This window comes from Salvia miltiorrhiza, chromosome 3 (assembly GCF_028751815.1).
Source record: "Salvia miltiorrhiza cultivar Shanhuang (shh) chromosome 3, IMPLAD_Smil_shh, whole genome shotgun sequence".
Lineage (NCBI taxonomy): Eukaryota > Viridiplantae > Streptophyta > Magnoliopsida > Lamiales > Lamiaceae > Salvia > Salvia miltiorrhiza.
Genome location: NC_080389.1, coordinates 15301642 through 15318839, shown reverse-complemented (window position 1 = coordinate 15318839; position 17198 = coordinate 15301642). Strand labels below are relative to the sequence as shown.

General features: G+C 38.8%; 1 protein-coding gene across 2 annotated transcripts; it reads left to right on the top strand.

Annotated features, from left to right (window-relative positions):
* Positions 1 to 381: 381 nt before the first annotated feature.
* LOC131017811 (uncharacterized) lies at positions 382 to 9812 on the top strand. Of its 2 annotated transcripts, XM_057946544.1 has the most exons (14): positions 383 to 1005; positions 2561 to 2635; positions 2725 to 2832; positions 3682 to 3714; positions 3803 to 3892; positions 4621 to 4746; positions 5274 to 5417; positions 6554 to 6964; positions 7245 to 7379; positions 7835 to 8053; positions 8201 to 8476; positions 8577 to 8711; positions 9007 to 9312; positions 9407 to 9812. In XM_057946544.1, exons 1-14 carry the CDS (start codon positions 817 to 819, stop codon positions 9626 to 9628), a joined length of 2469 nt encoding a protein of 822 aa, XP_057802527.1. In that variant the 5' UTR covers positions 383 to 816; the 3' UTR covers positions 9629 to 9812. The 2 variants fall into 2 exon arrangements, with proteins under 2 accessions (XP_057802528.1, XP_057802527.1); XM_057946545.1 differs by lacking the exon at positions 4621 to 4746 and having other exon boundaries at positions 382 to 1005.
* The last annotated feature ends 7386 nt before the right edge of the window (positions 9813 to 17198 follow it).

Sequence of the window (17198 nt, the reverse complement as noted above, 5' to 3'; positions counted from 1 at the left end):
TAAAGTTGCACCTCAGCATTGAATTGGATTAACAATCATTAACCTTCCCAATAATAATAATAATAATAATAATAATTGTAGGCAATAAGAATTGAGAATTCCTTCTCTTCTTCTGGATTGGTAATAAAGACAACTTTTATATGTTCAACACAATCATGGGGACCACATAGAATTGTTGACCCCCCTCCCCCCCCCCCCCACAAAATGTTGCAATTTTTCATGCTATTTCGCGTCACAAAATTATGTGTCTAATTTTTTTTTATTGCGTGATATTTGATACTAGTACAATTTTACACATAAATCTATTACGGTAATATAAAAATCCTAAATATAGCACGGTTGTAATAGAAGTATAGAACAGCTGGTTCGTATTAAATCCGAAATAAGAAAACCAAAATCTACCTTCAACTACCTTTCTTTTGCTGCCGCTGTTTCTTCTTAGTTCTTAACTAAAATCTTCTCTCACTTTGACCACAACCATTACTTTTCAGCTTTGCTGCTCAATGTTATATATAAAAATCACTACTTTTTCTTTTTGCCCTTTGGATTTCGAGCAAATGATTTGGAGCTACTTTTCTCTCAGTTGCCAAAGATGAACAAAATTGCACTAAGCGCTGAATTCTTGATGGGCCCAATTTTTCTTTCCCTCTTTCTAACGGTATAATCATTGTTTAACTAAGGAGTTGAGGGGGCAAAAAAGAAAAGAAAAGAAAAAAGAATCGTTTCTGCTTCTGGGCAACCCTCGAGATTCTTGATCTTTCAAAATCATGATCAGTTTTGGAGGAAAGTGAGAGTCTTTATTCTGCATATTGACGTATGGCAAGAACAAAGAAGAAATTGTTTGACGTGAAGGGGGCGGTGGAGTCATGGTACAAGTTGCTGGAGCAGCAGCCGCTGCTTCCGTTTGTTGTACCTCTGCTGCTGTTCCTTTGGGCTGTGGAGAAGTGGTTTTTCTCTCTGTCAAATTGGGTTCTTCTTGGTTGTGCTGTTTGGGCAACAATTCAGGTAGTTATCGATGATCAGGATTGTCTTGTTTTCATGTGATTATAGCTGTGGATCATGTATTGTTATGAAATCTTGTTTGATTCTTTGGAAATATATGTTGTGGTGTTGATAATGTCTTTGTGGTTACAGCAAAACATGTTGTTGGTCAACTGTATTTATTTAGCTTGAATTGATGACAGGGGCTTAGTAGTTAGTTTAGTTTACCTTCGTTCCTCTGGGATGGACTTAGATCACTGCCTCGATTAATTGATGTACGAACAAGGGGAATTTGCCGATAGAGAGACTAACATCGTGTTGTAAGGAAGAAACATAGTTGAGTTTTCTGTAACAAGTTAAGCACTAGAAGGAAGGAAAGTTGTTAAGATTAAGGCCAGCAGAAATCATGCCTTTCTGTACTTGGCTTTGATCTGCAATTGGCATGTGGCACGGGACGCTTTAATTATGTTTCTTATTTAGGATCACTTGTCTTGAAAGTTTAATTTTTTTTCTTAGGAAAGATGTAAATGTATTTGGTGCTGTTCTCAAGACAGGACCACTTCAACTTTGATGAAAGATTGATAGATGGTGGGAAGAATTCTAAAATGTTCCCAATTTTGTGACTCATTGGGGTTGAAAAGTATGAAATTCTCATGGTGGGCATGCATATGTACATGTCCTGTTGTTCTCGAGATCAAGTGCAAAAAAATATGACTAGAAATAAGTTATTGCAGCCAATATTGGGCAGGAGTGTGTTTAACTATTTATTTCAATGTGTTGAGCCTTATTGAATTTGCTTCATCTTCGAATTCGTTATCATAATGTTGTGGCTATGCCCTTAGCATTTCTATACTTGGCAAAGTATTGAACACAAATTTCGGCAGAAGTCATATTTATTGATGATGCCCAAACAAGTCATTATAACTATAATTTGGAAACAACTGGGGTATTTTCTATTTTGTGTAATTAATTCAATTATGCCTTAATTTGATGGTAAATTGATAAACTTGGATCAAGTATCAAAGGATAGTATCTGTTTATGAATATTTCTGATAAAGAAGAAAATGGTACCTGATGTGTTGGGTATTTTGCGTAGAAAGTTTATAATTATTGCACTGTTGTCTAGTTGGTTAACCCATAACTTTCGTTTATAAACATTTAGATGAAGGAAATTATGGCAGGGAGACTTATTTTCTTCCAGTAGTGTTGTCATATTCAGATCACATGGACTTTCAAGTAAATGGGAAACCTGACAAAAACAAAAACAGAAAACCAGCTGAGTGACACTGCCAAATGCCAATTATCATTCTATTCAAATTGAAAATTAGGAAAAGATTCGTCTCATAAATGTGAACATTATCTCAAATCTTATACTACTAGTTGTTGTTTGTATTCTCTGTAGAAGAAAATGAAGTTAGAATGGTTACTAAAAGTGAAATTTTAATCTGACAGATAAATTGAAATCCGGTGTGTTTCATATTTATGTGAGTTTGATCATTTATGCAGAAATTATCAATATAAGTAGAGGCATATTTAGATGGCCATATCATTTGCTGACTGGTATTTTGTTTCCTCACAGTATGGAAGTTATCAGCAACGAAACATTGTAGACGACTTGAATAAGAAATGGATGCAAGTAGCACTACATGCTTCAGTATGTACTCACTTTATTTCTAGGATCACATTGTTTTTATTCCTTGTTTTGTACATTATAAGAAATGACTGTTCTTCATATATGTACAGCCAGTAACACCTTTAGAACACTGTGAATGGCTGAACAAGCTATTAATGGAAGTTTGGCTTAACTATATTAACCCAAAGCTTTCTTCACGATTTGCGTCTATAGTCGAGGTAACTATTCTGATCTCCATATTTCTTGTTCTTCAACATTTCCATTCATACACTTGTAATTATAGAGAGAGAAAAGAAAAAGGTGATGTGAAATCCTGAATAATTGTTTGGTTTTTTAATCACTGATTTTTCGTTTACCAGTCTATTTATGCAGCTGCTGATATACGTACCATACATTGTGTGTATACATACATATTTATATGCAAATTATATTCACCAATGACGTAACTATTCTATATTATTGGTTTTATGCTTGCTCTGTTTTCAACTGGCAAAAATCATATGCGGACTTTTACACTGAAATCATAAACTATAGATATCTATTTCTCCTGCATCTAAAATTATAAACTAATTAAGAGTAGACATGCTGTTTTAGCTTGGGTAAAACATGCTGAAGTTGTGGAAGTAGTGTTAGATATTTATAACAGACAGGATTTGACAGGTTTTATCAATTACTAAACCAGAACTTTTTTCTTCAACTGCAACCTGTCCGTTCATGTGAATCCCCGTCTTTCTCCCATTTCCTAGAATAACAGGTGTTTCTATCACAACAATCTTGCACCTCTTACTCTAGGATATGAGCCATTTCCTATTCATCTTGCGGAGAAATAGTTGTCGTTTGCTCCAATCGAACTATTTCATGTGTTACTTCATTCACGATTCCAGATTTTCTGTGGTCGGAAATGGTTCAGTACATGATTTCCATGGCATCATTGTACATTGATATAGAACTTAATGTCCTTTCCAAAATTATATATTTATATGCAAATCTGCTCCTGCTACACATCTTTAGATATAGAGAAGAGTTGTTACGTATCTACTACTTATTAACTTGTAATAATTACACAGCGGCGCTTGAAGCATCGGAAATCAAGGCTAATTGTAAGTCCCAAATCTCTATTTTTATCATGTGAAGAAATAATTTTCTATCATGTCGGTATTAATATTATGAAACATTACACATATTTAGGAAAGGATTGAGTTACAAGGATTTTCTCTTGGCTCTCGCCCTCCTTTACTTGGGCTGCAGGGTACCTGTTGGGCAACATCAGGTGATCAGGTTTGACATTATTTACTTATTAAATGCAAATATTGCTTCCATTAGTAAAATAGAAAAGTTCTAATAAGCTACAATTTTTTTTAATAAACTGAAGGGTTTCATCTCATGAACACTAAAACCTCAAGATATGATGCTGTTGTGTGGCTTGTGCCTAATAGATTGCTCATTCTCAACCTTTTCTGATTGTAATTTTGTTTATATCAAAATTGTGATGACTAAAAGTTGTTTACAGAAACTCTTTTAAGGGAAAAAGTAAAAAAAATTGCTGTTTTGAAGATAGAACTGTCCGGACGATACTTCTATTTTCTTCAATGATCAGAAGAAACTAACATTAACTAATAAATGAGTCACATGCATACAAATTCCCTGTACGCTGAGAACATGGATTGGTAGTTAGTATAATTGGTGACGTCTTTCCCGGTTTTGGCATGCAACAGTTTGGAAAAAAATCTCACATTATCACTAGGTGGGACTTGGAAAATTCTTGCAAATATTGTTCAGCATGATAATGAAAGATAGGGAGTGGTAATCCTCATCCGTACACAAACAGATATGTTATTCAATCATTAATCATATATAGTGAAATCAAGTTTTAATCTTCTATAAAACTTTTATAACCAGTAATTCTTTGAACTCCTTAATATTTTAGCATAGTTTTATGAAACTGATCTTCCTAATCCAGTCTCTCTCTCTCTCGCATGTATACCTTATAATTTTGCATGAAGCAGCGAATCTTGCGCTGTAGTTTTGACTGGGACTCAGATGACGTAAATATACTGTTGTCGGCTAAGTTAGCCATGCCTTTAATGGGGACAGCTCGTATTGTTGTAAACAGCATCCACGTCAAGGGCAATGTACGCATCAATCTCGTTCTCTTTTTTCTTAGTATTTTCTGTATCAGTTCTTGTTTGTGATTACAATCATCTGATTTATTTCTTGCATTGATTTTTAAAGGATGTCTGTTACAATACTTTCTGTTGTGTTCTGCTCTTAATTTTTTTCCCGGATACCATGAAGAACCTATAGAGAACAACTTGGTGAACCTTATAGCCATTGTAAGGCTGGTAGATTTAGGAACTTCATTCAATATGGTCTTGCACAAGTTATGCATTTTATGTTAAACGCAGGTGATGTTTAGATGGAGTGGTTTGTCAATTAAATATTAATTACGAATTTCCTGGCATGTTGTCAATGATTGAATTATGTCATTCTTTTTCCTGTATCCTCTTCTTTCTTGTCTATCAGCTCTGAAGGGAAGAGGAAGTCGATGTAATTGTTTACCTAAAATTTATAACGATCTAAGTAATTGTTGCAAACAATTCTGACAATACTGAGGATCCATATTTCCTCTGAAAAATATTGTGACATTTGCATTGTGCAGCTTCTTTTCATGCCAATATTAGAAGGAAAAGCGATAGCATACTGCTTTGTGTCGACTCCTGAGGTCAGACTTGGCGTCGCTTTCGGAAGTGGTGGAAGCCAGTCTCTACCAGCAACGGAGCTTCCAGGTGTTTCTTCATGGCTGGTATGTATTGTGATTTTTCACCAATGTTGTCTATGATGAAATATCTTGAAACTCGAGACCGTTATGTTACCCACGAGATATAGATAGGGTTTTCTTAAATTTAAACATGTCACCAATGCAACAGCAGAGCTGAAAAAGATTTAACGATCTTCTAAAATTTCAACATTTACTACAAAACTTGTATCATATAGAATCCCTCTCTGCTAGTTGCTTGTAAGCAACACCGAACACTGATCGAGGTAGACAAGGCACTAGACTCCAACTAGTTGACTCATGCTGGAAAAATAATCTTATGGAAAATAAATTGTCATGATCTTTGAATTAACAAATAATCTTGCTTTTACTCTTTTTTAGCTCTAAATCTATCAAACTCCTTGTAGTTAAGGCTTTCAATCTCACGCCACTTCAATATGAACTCGTTATTAAGCTAACGGTGCAGATGAATGGCCTATAAAACGACCACCGGCACCAAACCTTTGGAATCCTTTTATGTAATTGCAACTGATGTGGTTTTTGACAGTTATGGCAAATTGCTGAATCTAATTTAACTTCACATCTTGATTAGAGCTTCATTATACTTCTGTCCAAGTTTCTAAAATTACTGGAAGGCATCGTATGGATCAAACACTTTTCCTCTTGTAAAAGTTATGGAAAATCACATAGTATAAATTAGCTTCACATCTTGATTAATGTGCCTTTCGTTTCTCTTCTATGTTTCTAAAAATACTGGACAACACAGCGTTTCTGAAAACATTTAGTTAATACTCCCTCCATCTCGGAATAGTATGCACTTTTAGCCATTTTGGTACGTCCCACGAAAGTGTGCACATTCCATTTTTAGACACTACCCCACTACAAACCCTTATTTTTTATTCTCACTATCATAACACAACAAAAGTGAGTCTCTTTCTCCACTCACAACACACTCACCTAACATTTGTTAAAAACCCGCCAGAGCTTCGTGTGCACACTATTTCAGGACGGAGGGAGTATTAGCTAAAGACTTAAAGTTGGTAAAGGATGCATAATTTATTTAGAGCTGAATGTCGTTACCACCCCGTTCCATCATAAGAATTATAACATGTCATATTGTATTTTCAGCACATTTTAAACGTGGAACATATACTGTTTTTTAGGTCAAACTAGCTACTGAGACATTGAATAAGAGAATGGTTGAGCCCCGTCGTCAGTGTCTTGCTTTGCCACCAGAAGACTTGCACAAGAAAGCTGTCGGTGGTATATTATATGTAACTGTGCTCTCAGCTAGCAAGCTTTTGGGTTATAACTTGAAGGGCAATGGTTCCTCGAAGCAATTCAACTGTTCAAATCCAGATGCCCCCATTGAAACCAAAGAGCTTCAGACATTTGTAGAGATAGAACTCGAGGAACTAACCAGGAAAACAGAAGTGAGAGCAGGATCTTCTCCTAAGTGGGACACAACATTCAATCTAATCCTGCATGAAAATGCAGGAATCCTTAAATTTCATCTCTATCAACGCACGCCTGGAAGTATAAAGTATGACTATCTTACTTGCTGTGAAGTTAAGGTATGTTTATTCTAACCTAGTAATCTCTAATTCTTGTTTTGTGATGTGGATTTAGAGTTATTAGTAGTTGGTTCAAATTTTGTTTCAGATAACCGATAAATAGTTCCGTACTGTTCAAATGCAAAACAAAACTATCATATTTATACTCATTGGTTCTCAATCGGATTATCAAATTTTGCTGATTGGTTATATGTCTCAAGTATGCTTAGTTTTGGGTTCTCGGCATTGATAAAATTTTACCTCGATGGAGAACTTTATACAAACCTTTGCAACAATGCAGATTAGATACGTTCAAGATGATTCTACCATATTTTGGGCCATCGGAGATAATAACAGTGTGATTGCTAAACATGCTGACGGTTGTGGAAAAGAAATTGAGATGACACTTCCGTTTGAGGGGGTTAATTTAGGAGAGGTATTTTCTGAACTCCTAACGAACTAATAGTTCATCAAAATTGTCGAGGTACAGGGATTATTTTTTCAGTTTTTCCACCTCATTCAGATGCGTCATCATCTCATCTGTTTGCAGGATGACGCAGAACTTAGACTTCTGTTTCGGCTGTACTTTTATAGTCATCTAGAGTCTAGACTATGATGTTTAGAGGATAACATTTGGTGACGGCCGTTCATGACATATGAAGAAGTTCTACAGTTACATCTGATAAAAAAGATGAAAATAGAATGTTTCACTGCTAAAATTTGTCTGGTCCAAAGTCTTTCTTGATGCTATCCGATAAATTGTGTCATGGACTCAATAATATTCATAACAAAAACTGACCCGTCAACTGATAGTTTAGCCGAACAGTAACACTATTTTCATCAAGCCATGCGGCATTCCACTAACGATCTGCTTTGGAAACTGCCTTACAGCTTACCGTGAGGCTTGTACTAAAGGAGTGGCTGTTTGCTGATGGTTCACATACCTCGACTAATTTGAGTGCAAGCTCGCGTCATTCACTTAGTAGTTCATCGAACTTTTTTTCCACAACCGGGAGGAAAATTTGTGTAACTGTGGTTGAGGGCAAGGACCTCCTCGTGAAGGACAAAATCGGGAAATCTGACCCCTACGTTAAACTGCAGTATGGCAAGGTACGTATCTCCTCTTACTATGTTGCTGCAGCCATGCAACATGTTGTCTTCGTTCTAAGTTCTCATTTCAATATTATTACATAGTGAACTTTTTAGCAGAACACAAACATAACACGGACTTCTTCGTTGTACCTGTGTCTTCTCCAGGTTGTCCAAAGAACAAAACCGGCCCCACATTCTCCGAATCCTACTTGGAATCAGAAGTTTGAATTCGACGAAATAGGAGGCGGGGAATACTTGAAGATAAAATGCTTTACCGAGGAAACACTTGGTGATGAGAGCATTGGCAGTGCACGTGTGAATTTGGAAGGACTTGTGGAAGGTTCTATAAGAGATGTGTACATTCCCCTCGAAAAAGTCAATTCTGGAGAGCTGCGACTTCAGATAGAAGCGATAAAAGTTGATGATTTTGAAAATTCAAGGGTATGTATGAATAGCTTATAGTATATGGTCACTATTTCATTTCATTTTAGTTAAGACTTGATGAAAGCATCCTTTTCATTTTATCTCTTGGTAATGTCAGGGTTCACATGGTCGGACTAATGGTTGGATAGAACTCGTTCTAATTGAAGCAAGAGATCTCGTTGCTGCTGATCTCCGAGGAACGAGTGATCCCTATGTGAGGATACACTATGGCAACTTGAAGAGAAGTACCAAGGTAAAATGCATTCAAAATTTCATCAGTTTTCCTTTTTAGATTTTATACTTTGTCCATCTCCAACGACTCCTTAGCCCGTAGTCTACGCACGCCTACCAGAAATTCGTATCACTCATTATATGAACTTGGTGTTGCTTTAGGATTATATGTTCACAATAATCTTGAAAAATTCCCACTATATTTGGATCTACATAGCACCGATTCAATCACATCTGAAATTGAATGTTCATGATCATCAGCAACGGGTTTTCTCCATTTCACTCCTTTCTCACCATACCACATCATGTCTCTGCAGGTTATGTACAAAACACTGAGTCCAAAATGGCACCAAACCCTAGAATTCCCCGATGATGGAAGCCCACTCACGCTGCACGTGAAAGATCACAACACCTTGTTGCCGACGTCCAGCATAGGTGACTGCGTGGTTGAGTATCAGATGTTAGCTCCCAATCAGATGGCCGACAAATGGATACCGCTGCAAGGAGTGAAACGCGGGGAGATCCACATCCAAGTCACGAGAAAAGTCCCCGAACTTGAGAAGAAATCGAGCGTGGATGCCGATTCATCCCCTACCAAAGTTCGCCACGAAATCTTAAACCAGGTGAAAACACATACAACTGCCTATTCTAGCATCAAAACTTCTGCTTTTGTTTGATTGAACACCTAAACCGGAAACTATTCTTGGCTTCTTGTAGATCAAGGAGATGATGATCAAGCTCCGATCGCAGATCGACGACGATGATTCCGAGGCGGTTTCGAAGTCGCTGAGTGAGCTTGAAAGCCTGCATGAGAGCCAAGAAGAACACTTTATCCGACTTGAAACAGAGCAAATAATGCTGATTGATAAAATAAATGAGCTTGGACAGGAAATCTTCAACTCATCTCCTTCCCTGCTTAGGACTTCTACTATTCCTTGAACAAATTTCATGGGATTTTTCCTCGTACAGATTTTATCTCAAAATTGATAAAATCTGAGTTAGAGTTAGTGCAATAGTATCATGTGTAACAATTGGGATACTTCATTCCATATCACCTCTAACATTATGTATTATATTACTTGTGACGGATTGATCTGAATAAAACGAGAGTTAGAATTGAAAATTTCTAGATAGAATAAAATTCAGCCTGGTTGGTTTGAATGTAAGATAATCCCAAGGCTAGTTCGAAATTGAATGAGTTGAGCTCGATTAACATCCCTAGAATAGCTGACATTGATAGTTTGGATTATACACTGAGATGAGTGTTTGAAGGATTGCTTGATACACTAAGTTCAAAGTTGCTCAATCGCGCAATGTATGTGGACTTTAAAAAAAAATAAAAGAATTATTTCATTTTTGGATTTAAGTCTATGTTTTCTTCATTTACTTTTCTAAAATGGTTATTTTTCTTTTGTGTCAATATATTAAAGTAGCCTATTTTATATAGCAAAATTAAAATTTAGCCTATAGGATAAAAACATAAAATTTTAGCCACTTTTAGCGTGAAAAGACTGAAATACCCCTCCATAAATATGGGCAAATTCTGTCTCTGTAGCATCGCTCCTTCTCTTCCTTCTCTCTCTCTCGCTCTCTCTCCGCTTTTGCTCTCTCTCCTCTCTTCTCTTTCTCTCTCTCTGCTCATCGTATAAGCGTCGTTCATCCGCAGTCGGAGGCGGAGCATCATTCTTCTCCGGCGTCGGTGCTGGCGCTGGAGGCGGTTCCTCGCCGACGTAAGTGTAGAGAGAGAAAGAGGGGGAAATAGAGAGATAATTAGGGTTTGCAGATCACCGTTTAAAATAAAAGGGGGTCCGGCGTCGCCGCCGTCGACCGCCTCAGTGGACTCGACAAACCGGTGGGGGCATGGCTTGGCGGCGCAACTGTGGTGGTGAGGAATCATCAGAGTAGTGAATTGAAGGGAAATTGGGTTAATTCTTTCTCGTGGACGCGAGGAATTAGGGCTTTTTTGTGCGATTGGATTTTGGTGAAGGGTGAATTTGATTGGTGATGAAGAGCTTGGCGGCGACGGCGTCGTCTTCCACGGCCAGGGCCAATTGATTAATATCAATATTGAGTATTTTGGTACCGATGAACTGCTGCACTACATTTCTCAGAGGTAATTCTGTTTTTTTTTTTTTTTTTTTGTGTGTGTGTGCATAAGTGACCGCAATTTATATGGAAAATCAATTATTTATGGGCTAATTTTTGTTGTAGATTAGCTTCAATTTATTGCGGAAGTTTTCATTTGCTTTGGTTTTCGTAGAGAAAAGGGTGTATTGACTATTGAGTGCTATTTTTGGCTGAATTGCATCCAGTCATCGTATTGTTTGTTAATGGTGTGAATTCCATGGCTATCTTCACTGAGGCAGGTTGCAGATTTATCTGAGCAAACATCATGAATTCCTGAATGGAAGGAGTAGCTCTAAATTGGTTCCTTAACTTTTCATTTAGCCATGCTGGATAAGATGTCGGTGGAGTGGAGGTGGCTCAAGTAGCGGTGGTCACCGATTTGTGGCTCAGTTTTCCGATTTGATGTGTGCTGCAGGTAGGGATGTCAATCGGGCCAGCCCATCGGGTTTTCGGGCTAGCCCTATCGGGTTCCGGGTTAATCGGGTGCGGGCTAATCGGGTTGGAGGTTTTTTCGGGTTGTAAATCTTCAACCCTAACTCTAAACGTTCGGGTTTCGGGCTAACCCATCGGGTTGGAGATTTTGAATCGGAAGTTCCACCTTTGTAACTTTTGTATTCCTACAACAAAAATAATTGTATATGAATAATTTTGTATAATTTTGAAATATGAATACATTCAAATATTTAAAAATAAATAAATAAATATAACTTGTCATAATAAAAAACATAAAAGTTGTAGATTGAAAGCCTTAACATAGAAGAATCATGAATCGGGTAAAGACACAAATATTATTATAATAATCCCCTGAAAACATATATTCATATAAGTGAAAATGTAATTAACATAAAGTGCAAAAATGCTGCCACCAACAATCGAGTCCTCAAATAAGACGTCGGAGCTCTCAGAGCCAAGGTTTATTAATTAATTACATCATCATCATACATTCATATATACTATTTTTAATTAGATATATATATATATATATATATATAGAGAGAGAGAGAGAGACTGAGATTAATTAATTAAATTAATGAAATAATCAGGTGAAATTAGCAGAGGATCTGCTGGCACGCGGCTCTTTCACCTCCAGTTTGACCCATCTTCTTCACAACTATCTCAACGCACCAGAGGATGACTACATCTAATGAAATAATCAGGTGAAATTAAAAAAAGACTCACCGTTTTTACTGTTGCTTGCCGACGGTGGATGTGACGGCTTCTGGGCTGTCCTGCGGTGGTGACAGGTGGATCGAAAATGCCGACTGTCGCGTGTGGAGGAGTCGACGACGTGGACCGATTGCTGGAGCCTGGAGGCGGTGGTGGCAAATGGCGGCAGATGAGAGGCAAACGAAGGACTCCGCGGCTGCAGAGGCGAGCTGAACTGCTGACCGTGGTTCAACGGTGAACGCCGAACGACGATGAACGGCGTTGGATGATCGGAAGCGGTGAACGGTGGAAGTGTTGGAGAACTTGGAGAGTTGGAACTTGGAGGCGCGCCGCTAAATAGGGAAATTCTGAAGCAGACCTTAAAGCTACAAGCCTAAAATCATAATATTTCATTTTTGATTTATTTTTTTAAAAATTCAATAGCCCGACGGGCTGACCCGCTTCAACCCGACAGCCCGAACGGGCTAGCCCGATTAGCCCGATTTGTAATCGGGTTGCGATTTTTCAACCCTAACCCTATAATTTTATCGGGTTATTCGGGTCGGCCCACGGGTTTCGGGCTGCATTGACATCCCTAGCTGCAGGAGATTTTGATTGTAGATTGAATTGATTCAGATAAAATTTTGTTGTATTTTGATTGTTGATTTAGAGGAATTGATGTATTTTGATGATAGATTGAGTTGTTGTATTTTTGTGTTGTACAACAATTTGATTGAGTTGTATAATTTTTTTTTAATGTTCTTAAATTCACAACCAAATTTATGAATTCACAGCTTAACGTTTTTGAATTCACGACTAAATCTATGAATTCACAACTTAATATTCTTGAATTCACAACCAGATCTATTAATTCAAAACTAAAACTCGAATTCACAATCAAAATAAATTCTAGTTTTAGTTGTGAATTCAAACTTTAAAAAACTCAAATTCACAACCAAAATAAATTCTGGTTGTGAATTAAATTTTAATTGTGAATTCGATTGGTTGTTAATTCATGTTGGGAACCTTGTGGAATATCCTAACCCTTGTTTTGATGATACCAAAATTCATAGGACTTATATGTAATAGACTAGAATCGTTTTGAACTCAAGTGTTAGAGTTCGTTTCTAGTTTAGTTGCGGTGTCGAAGACTGAAGACTGAAGAACGAAGACTGAAGACTGAAGACTGCAGATACCAACTGAAGTATCAGTTGAAGACTGATTATTTAATGCAGCGCAAAGGACTGATACTAAAGTCAAGTATCAGTTGAACATTCCTCCTAGGACTGATCTTCCAACGTTCAGAGGAAGCCACGTACGCACAAGTACAGCCGCATTAAATGCAGAGATCTCAGAATATCTTATCTCTGCAGAGGTCATTCCTATCTGGTGGTTACTTTTCAGAGATGTCACATCTCCTGTCCATCAAAGAGAGCCGTTTCCACACAGACAAGGAACCTCGAAGATTGAAGCCTCAGCCCAAATTCGAATTGCTCTCCAACGGAAGAAATCTTGAGGACGATTTACGCCAACGGATCTATTCAAGAGTTCTCCTACAAATAGCGCTCGAGGATCACTTCAACCTTCACCGATTCAACGACATAAGCTGAAGCTCTGCCGAAATTGCTACTCAGCCTAAAGCTTAACCGCCCCAAAGCTTGAATCGAAGAAGAGAATTCCAAAGCCAAAATCAGTCACTGCTGATTACATACATTCTCTTAGACCCTAGGCATATATCTGTTTACCCAGAAGCCAAAGGTCAAACTTGCTTCAAAGAACTTGTTCTTTGTAAGTATAGTTGGCACTCGTTCAAACCTCCCCCCATAAGAGTGTTTGAGTGGTTCGGAGTTCAGGAAGGTACTCTGAACTCTGAGTGAAAAGTCTGAGCACGAGGTGTGCTTAGCAGGGAAATCCTACGCGAGCTGTGTGGGTGCTGAAGAAGGGTTTTTCTTCAGTTTACGGTTGTGTGCACCAGGCAAGCACACAGGGTACGGTTTGCAGTGCACCAGTGAAGCACTTGCGGAGTGGATTGTTGGTCTGATCAACCAGCCGTGGATGTAGGAAAGAGTTTTTTCCGAACCACGTAAAAGTCTCTGTGTTATTTACAGCTTTCAGTTTTACATTCTTACTTGTGTTATTTCTATTGATAAAACTGAACACTGACTAATAGCAAAAAGAAACTTTAATCCAACAACCTGCTCCACCGAGGCTATTACGAAACTAAGTTTAATTTCCGCTGCGTATGATATCCATCTGACTGAACTATCCTCTGATAGTAAGGAAGAGTGATATCATCTCTATCTTTGCAAACACGACTGAAGCCCTTACTTGGATCAGTTAAGTTCCAGTAACTTAACTGATAACTCATTACTGAAGAGCTTTCAGTATCAGTCGTCAACCCTGTTGGTCAAAACTTATTTCAGTTAAACAGGAGTCCTTGTTTGCATGCAAAGTTTCGTTTTTGATCTCTGACTGAGATCCCTCTGATTGAGGTTAGTAGATTAAGTTAAAAAATAGCCTATAGGTGTATTCCCCCCCCCCCCCATACACCTATTCGAGACCCTCTGGACCTAACAATTGGTATCAGAGCAGGTTGTTCGCAAGAACTATCTACATCTGACTAGGTTCTACTTGAGCTAGATCCTTTTTCTTAAAGGTCTCGAAAAAGCTTTACTCTTTCTTTTTGTGCTTGCCATTTGCTCTATCTGCTGTTATCTGTTCTCTCTTTTTTGATGGAGACTAACCACAGCATATTATCTTCTCTACCTATGTTTAGTATTGAAAAATACGACATATGGAAGTTTCGGCTTGAAAGCTTCCTCACCGCCCAACATTGCCGAATGTGGGAAGTCATCACCAGCGGACCGATCACCATCACCGAAACAGTCAAAAGGATTCCTAATGATCTCCATGAGGATCCTTACGATGAGGTCCAGCCCAAGTCAAAGGCAGACTTCACCACAGAAGAAAGGAAGCAAGATGAGTTAGACAACCTCGCCAAAAGCATCATCTCCGGCACTGTTCCCGACAAGCATGTCATGAAGATCATCAAGTGCGGAACTGCAAAGGAGATGTGGGACATTCTGGAAAGAATGTGCGTAGGTTCCGAGGAAATCAAGGAGAATAAGCTATCGATAGCTTGCCAGAAGTTCGACTCTTTCCTCATGCTCAAGAATGAATCTGTCGAGGAAATGGAACAAAGATTCAATCTCATCTTGAATGAAGTTCAATCCATTTCCAAAGACAAATACACTCAACGAGAAATCAACCTGAAGATTCTTCGAGCACTGCCACGTGGAGAATGGCAGATCTACTCAGTCGCTCATCAACATAAGCCAGGATTCAGTCAGCTCCCGACAAACAAGCTTTTCTCCGATCTCATGGCAAATGAGTTCGACCTTCTGAGAAATCTTGGTAACAAGAAGGCTGGAGGATCATACGAAGATGGTCCATCAACCTCAAGAGGAGTAGCACTGAAGGCCTCAACCAGAGAAGGCAAGAAGCAGATCAAGGAACTCAACCCAGAGGACTTCTTCAGTCAATATGCCTTGTTGACTGAAAGATTCAACAAGATGGAATCCAAGTTCCGGAAGTACAGAAGGTTCCACAAGCAGCACTACAAAGGAAAAGAAAGAGAAGGCAACTCGAGACATTCCACAGATCGAAGCGGAGAAAGGAAGTCAGCCGCTTACGACATCAAAGATATGGAATGCTTTGGATGTAGAAAGAAAGGGCACTTTCGACATGAATGCCCTGATCTGACTCCAGTTGAGCGCAGAGAACTGAAAGCTAAGAAAGATCGTAGCTTTTCGAAGAAGAAAGCGATGGTTGCTGACGATGCTGACTCTTCCAAGGACACATCAGAATCATCCGACTTCGACAGTTCCAGCTCAGATGATGAGAGCCGAGCCCTGATGGCCAACGAATCAGAAAGCGTGGCTGACAACAGCTACGACAATGGAATGAATGGCTCAGAGGTAAACTCTCACTCAAAAACTCCATTTACTGATAACTTCCTGATGCTTTCAGGAGACCACTCAGAATCTGGAGATAGCTCATCCGATGAAACTGACGAGTTTGATCAGCTCATGACTGATCACTGTCAGCTGAGGAAAATGTTCGAAGATCTCCTCAAGCAGAATCAGAAAATGGACAAGGAGATCAATGATGAACGAGCTAAGAATAAGACAATCATCTACTTTCCGGATGAAACTTGTCTTGATCAGCTAATCATGGAGAACAGCCGACTGGAAGAAGAGCTCAGATTCTCTAACTCAGAATGTGAAAGAGCATCTCATGAAATCAAGAGGCTCAATCACAAGCTGGAAGAAACAGTCAAGAACTGCATGATGCAGTCTCCCATGATGAGCAACTTTCCATCGAAAAGACTGGTCAACAACATCGGAGGAAAGGTTGCAGCTGTCAAAGGAAAGGATATCATGATTTTCTCAAAGGACGATCCTTCTGAAATCACAACCTCAGAAGAATCAAGAGATCATGATATGGATGAAGTTCGCAAGCGCAGACTGATGGCTAGATCAAATGTTCCTCCTCCACGAAGCTTCAGACGAGCTAATGAGGCCCCCAACCAGATCATTCTACTGAGAAGACTGGAAAGCAGATTTCAGTCAAAGATCAGAGAAGGAACATCAGAAGCCAAGAAGAATCTTCCTCATCAATCCAGGGGGAAGAAAGGCCACATCAGTCAGAAACTGACATCCTCAGTTCAGTTTCAGAAGGAACAACATCCATGGAGACCAAGCAATGCTGAGTCCAGACGAACCAAAAGCCGTCCACAACAACTAGTTACTGGACATCAGTCAAGTCTCCAAAAGTCTGCAAAGACTCAAATATCTCAGGAAAGATACTTCGCCGAGCAAAGAAGACCTCAACCACTCATCAGACGGAACTGCTACAAGAGTGAGGCCTTCAAAAGGATTTCTCAACAGAAGAATGCTCATGTGCCACCTGAAGCGCCAACGACGTCAATCAGACATTCAACAAAGCACAAGAGATCAGCCAGACCAACTCTGAAGCAGATATGGGTTCCAAAGGGAACTCGAGCTAACATCGAAGGACCCAAAGCTTGATTGGGTGCCTGAAGCAACTCTTCCTTGCAGGTTAATATCAGGAAACACAAAAAGAAGGAAGAGGTCAAAGCTTCGATCGGAACGTGGTATCTGGACAGTGGCTGTTCTAAGCACATGACGGGCTACAAAGAATATCTATCTCAGTA

Bases quoted from the DNA above. Each gene is read 5' to 3' on its own strand.
- LOC131017811 (XM_057946544.1), top strand. From the start codon at position 817: ATGGCAAGAACAAAGAAGAAATTGTTTGACGTGAAGGGGGCGGTGGAG. The intron at 5,418-6,553 runs GTATGTATTGTG...ACTGTTTTTTAG, and splicing joins CAGGTGTTTCTTCATGGCTG to GTCAAACTAGCTACTGAGAC. The intron at 6,965-7,244 runs GTATGTTTATTC...GCAACAATGCAG, and splicing joins TTACTTGCTGTGAAGTTAAG to ATTAGATACGTTCAAGATGA.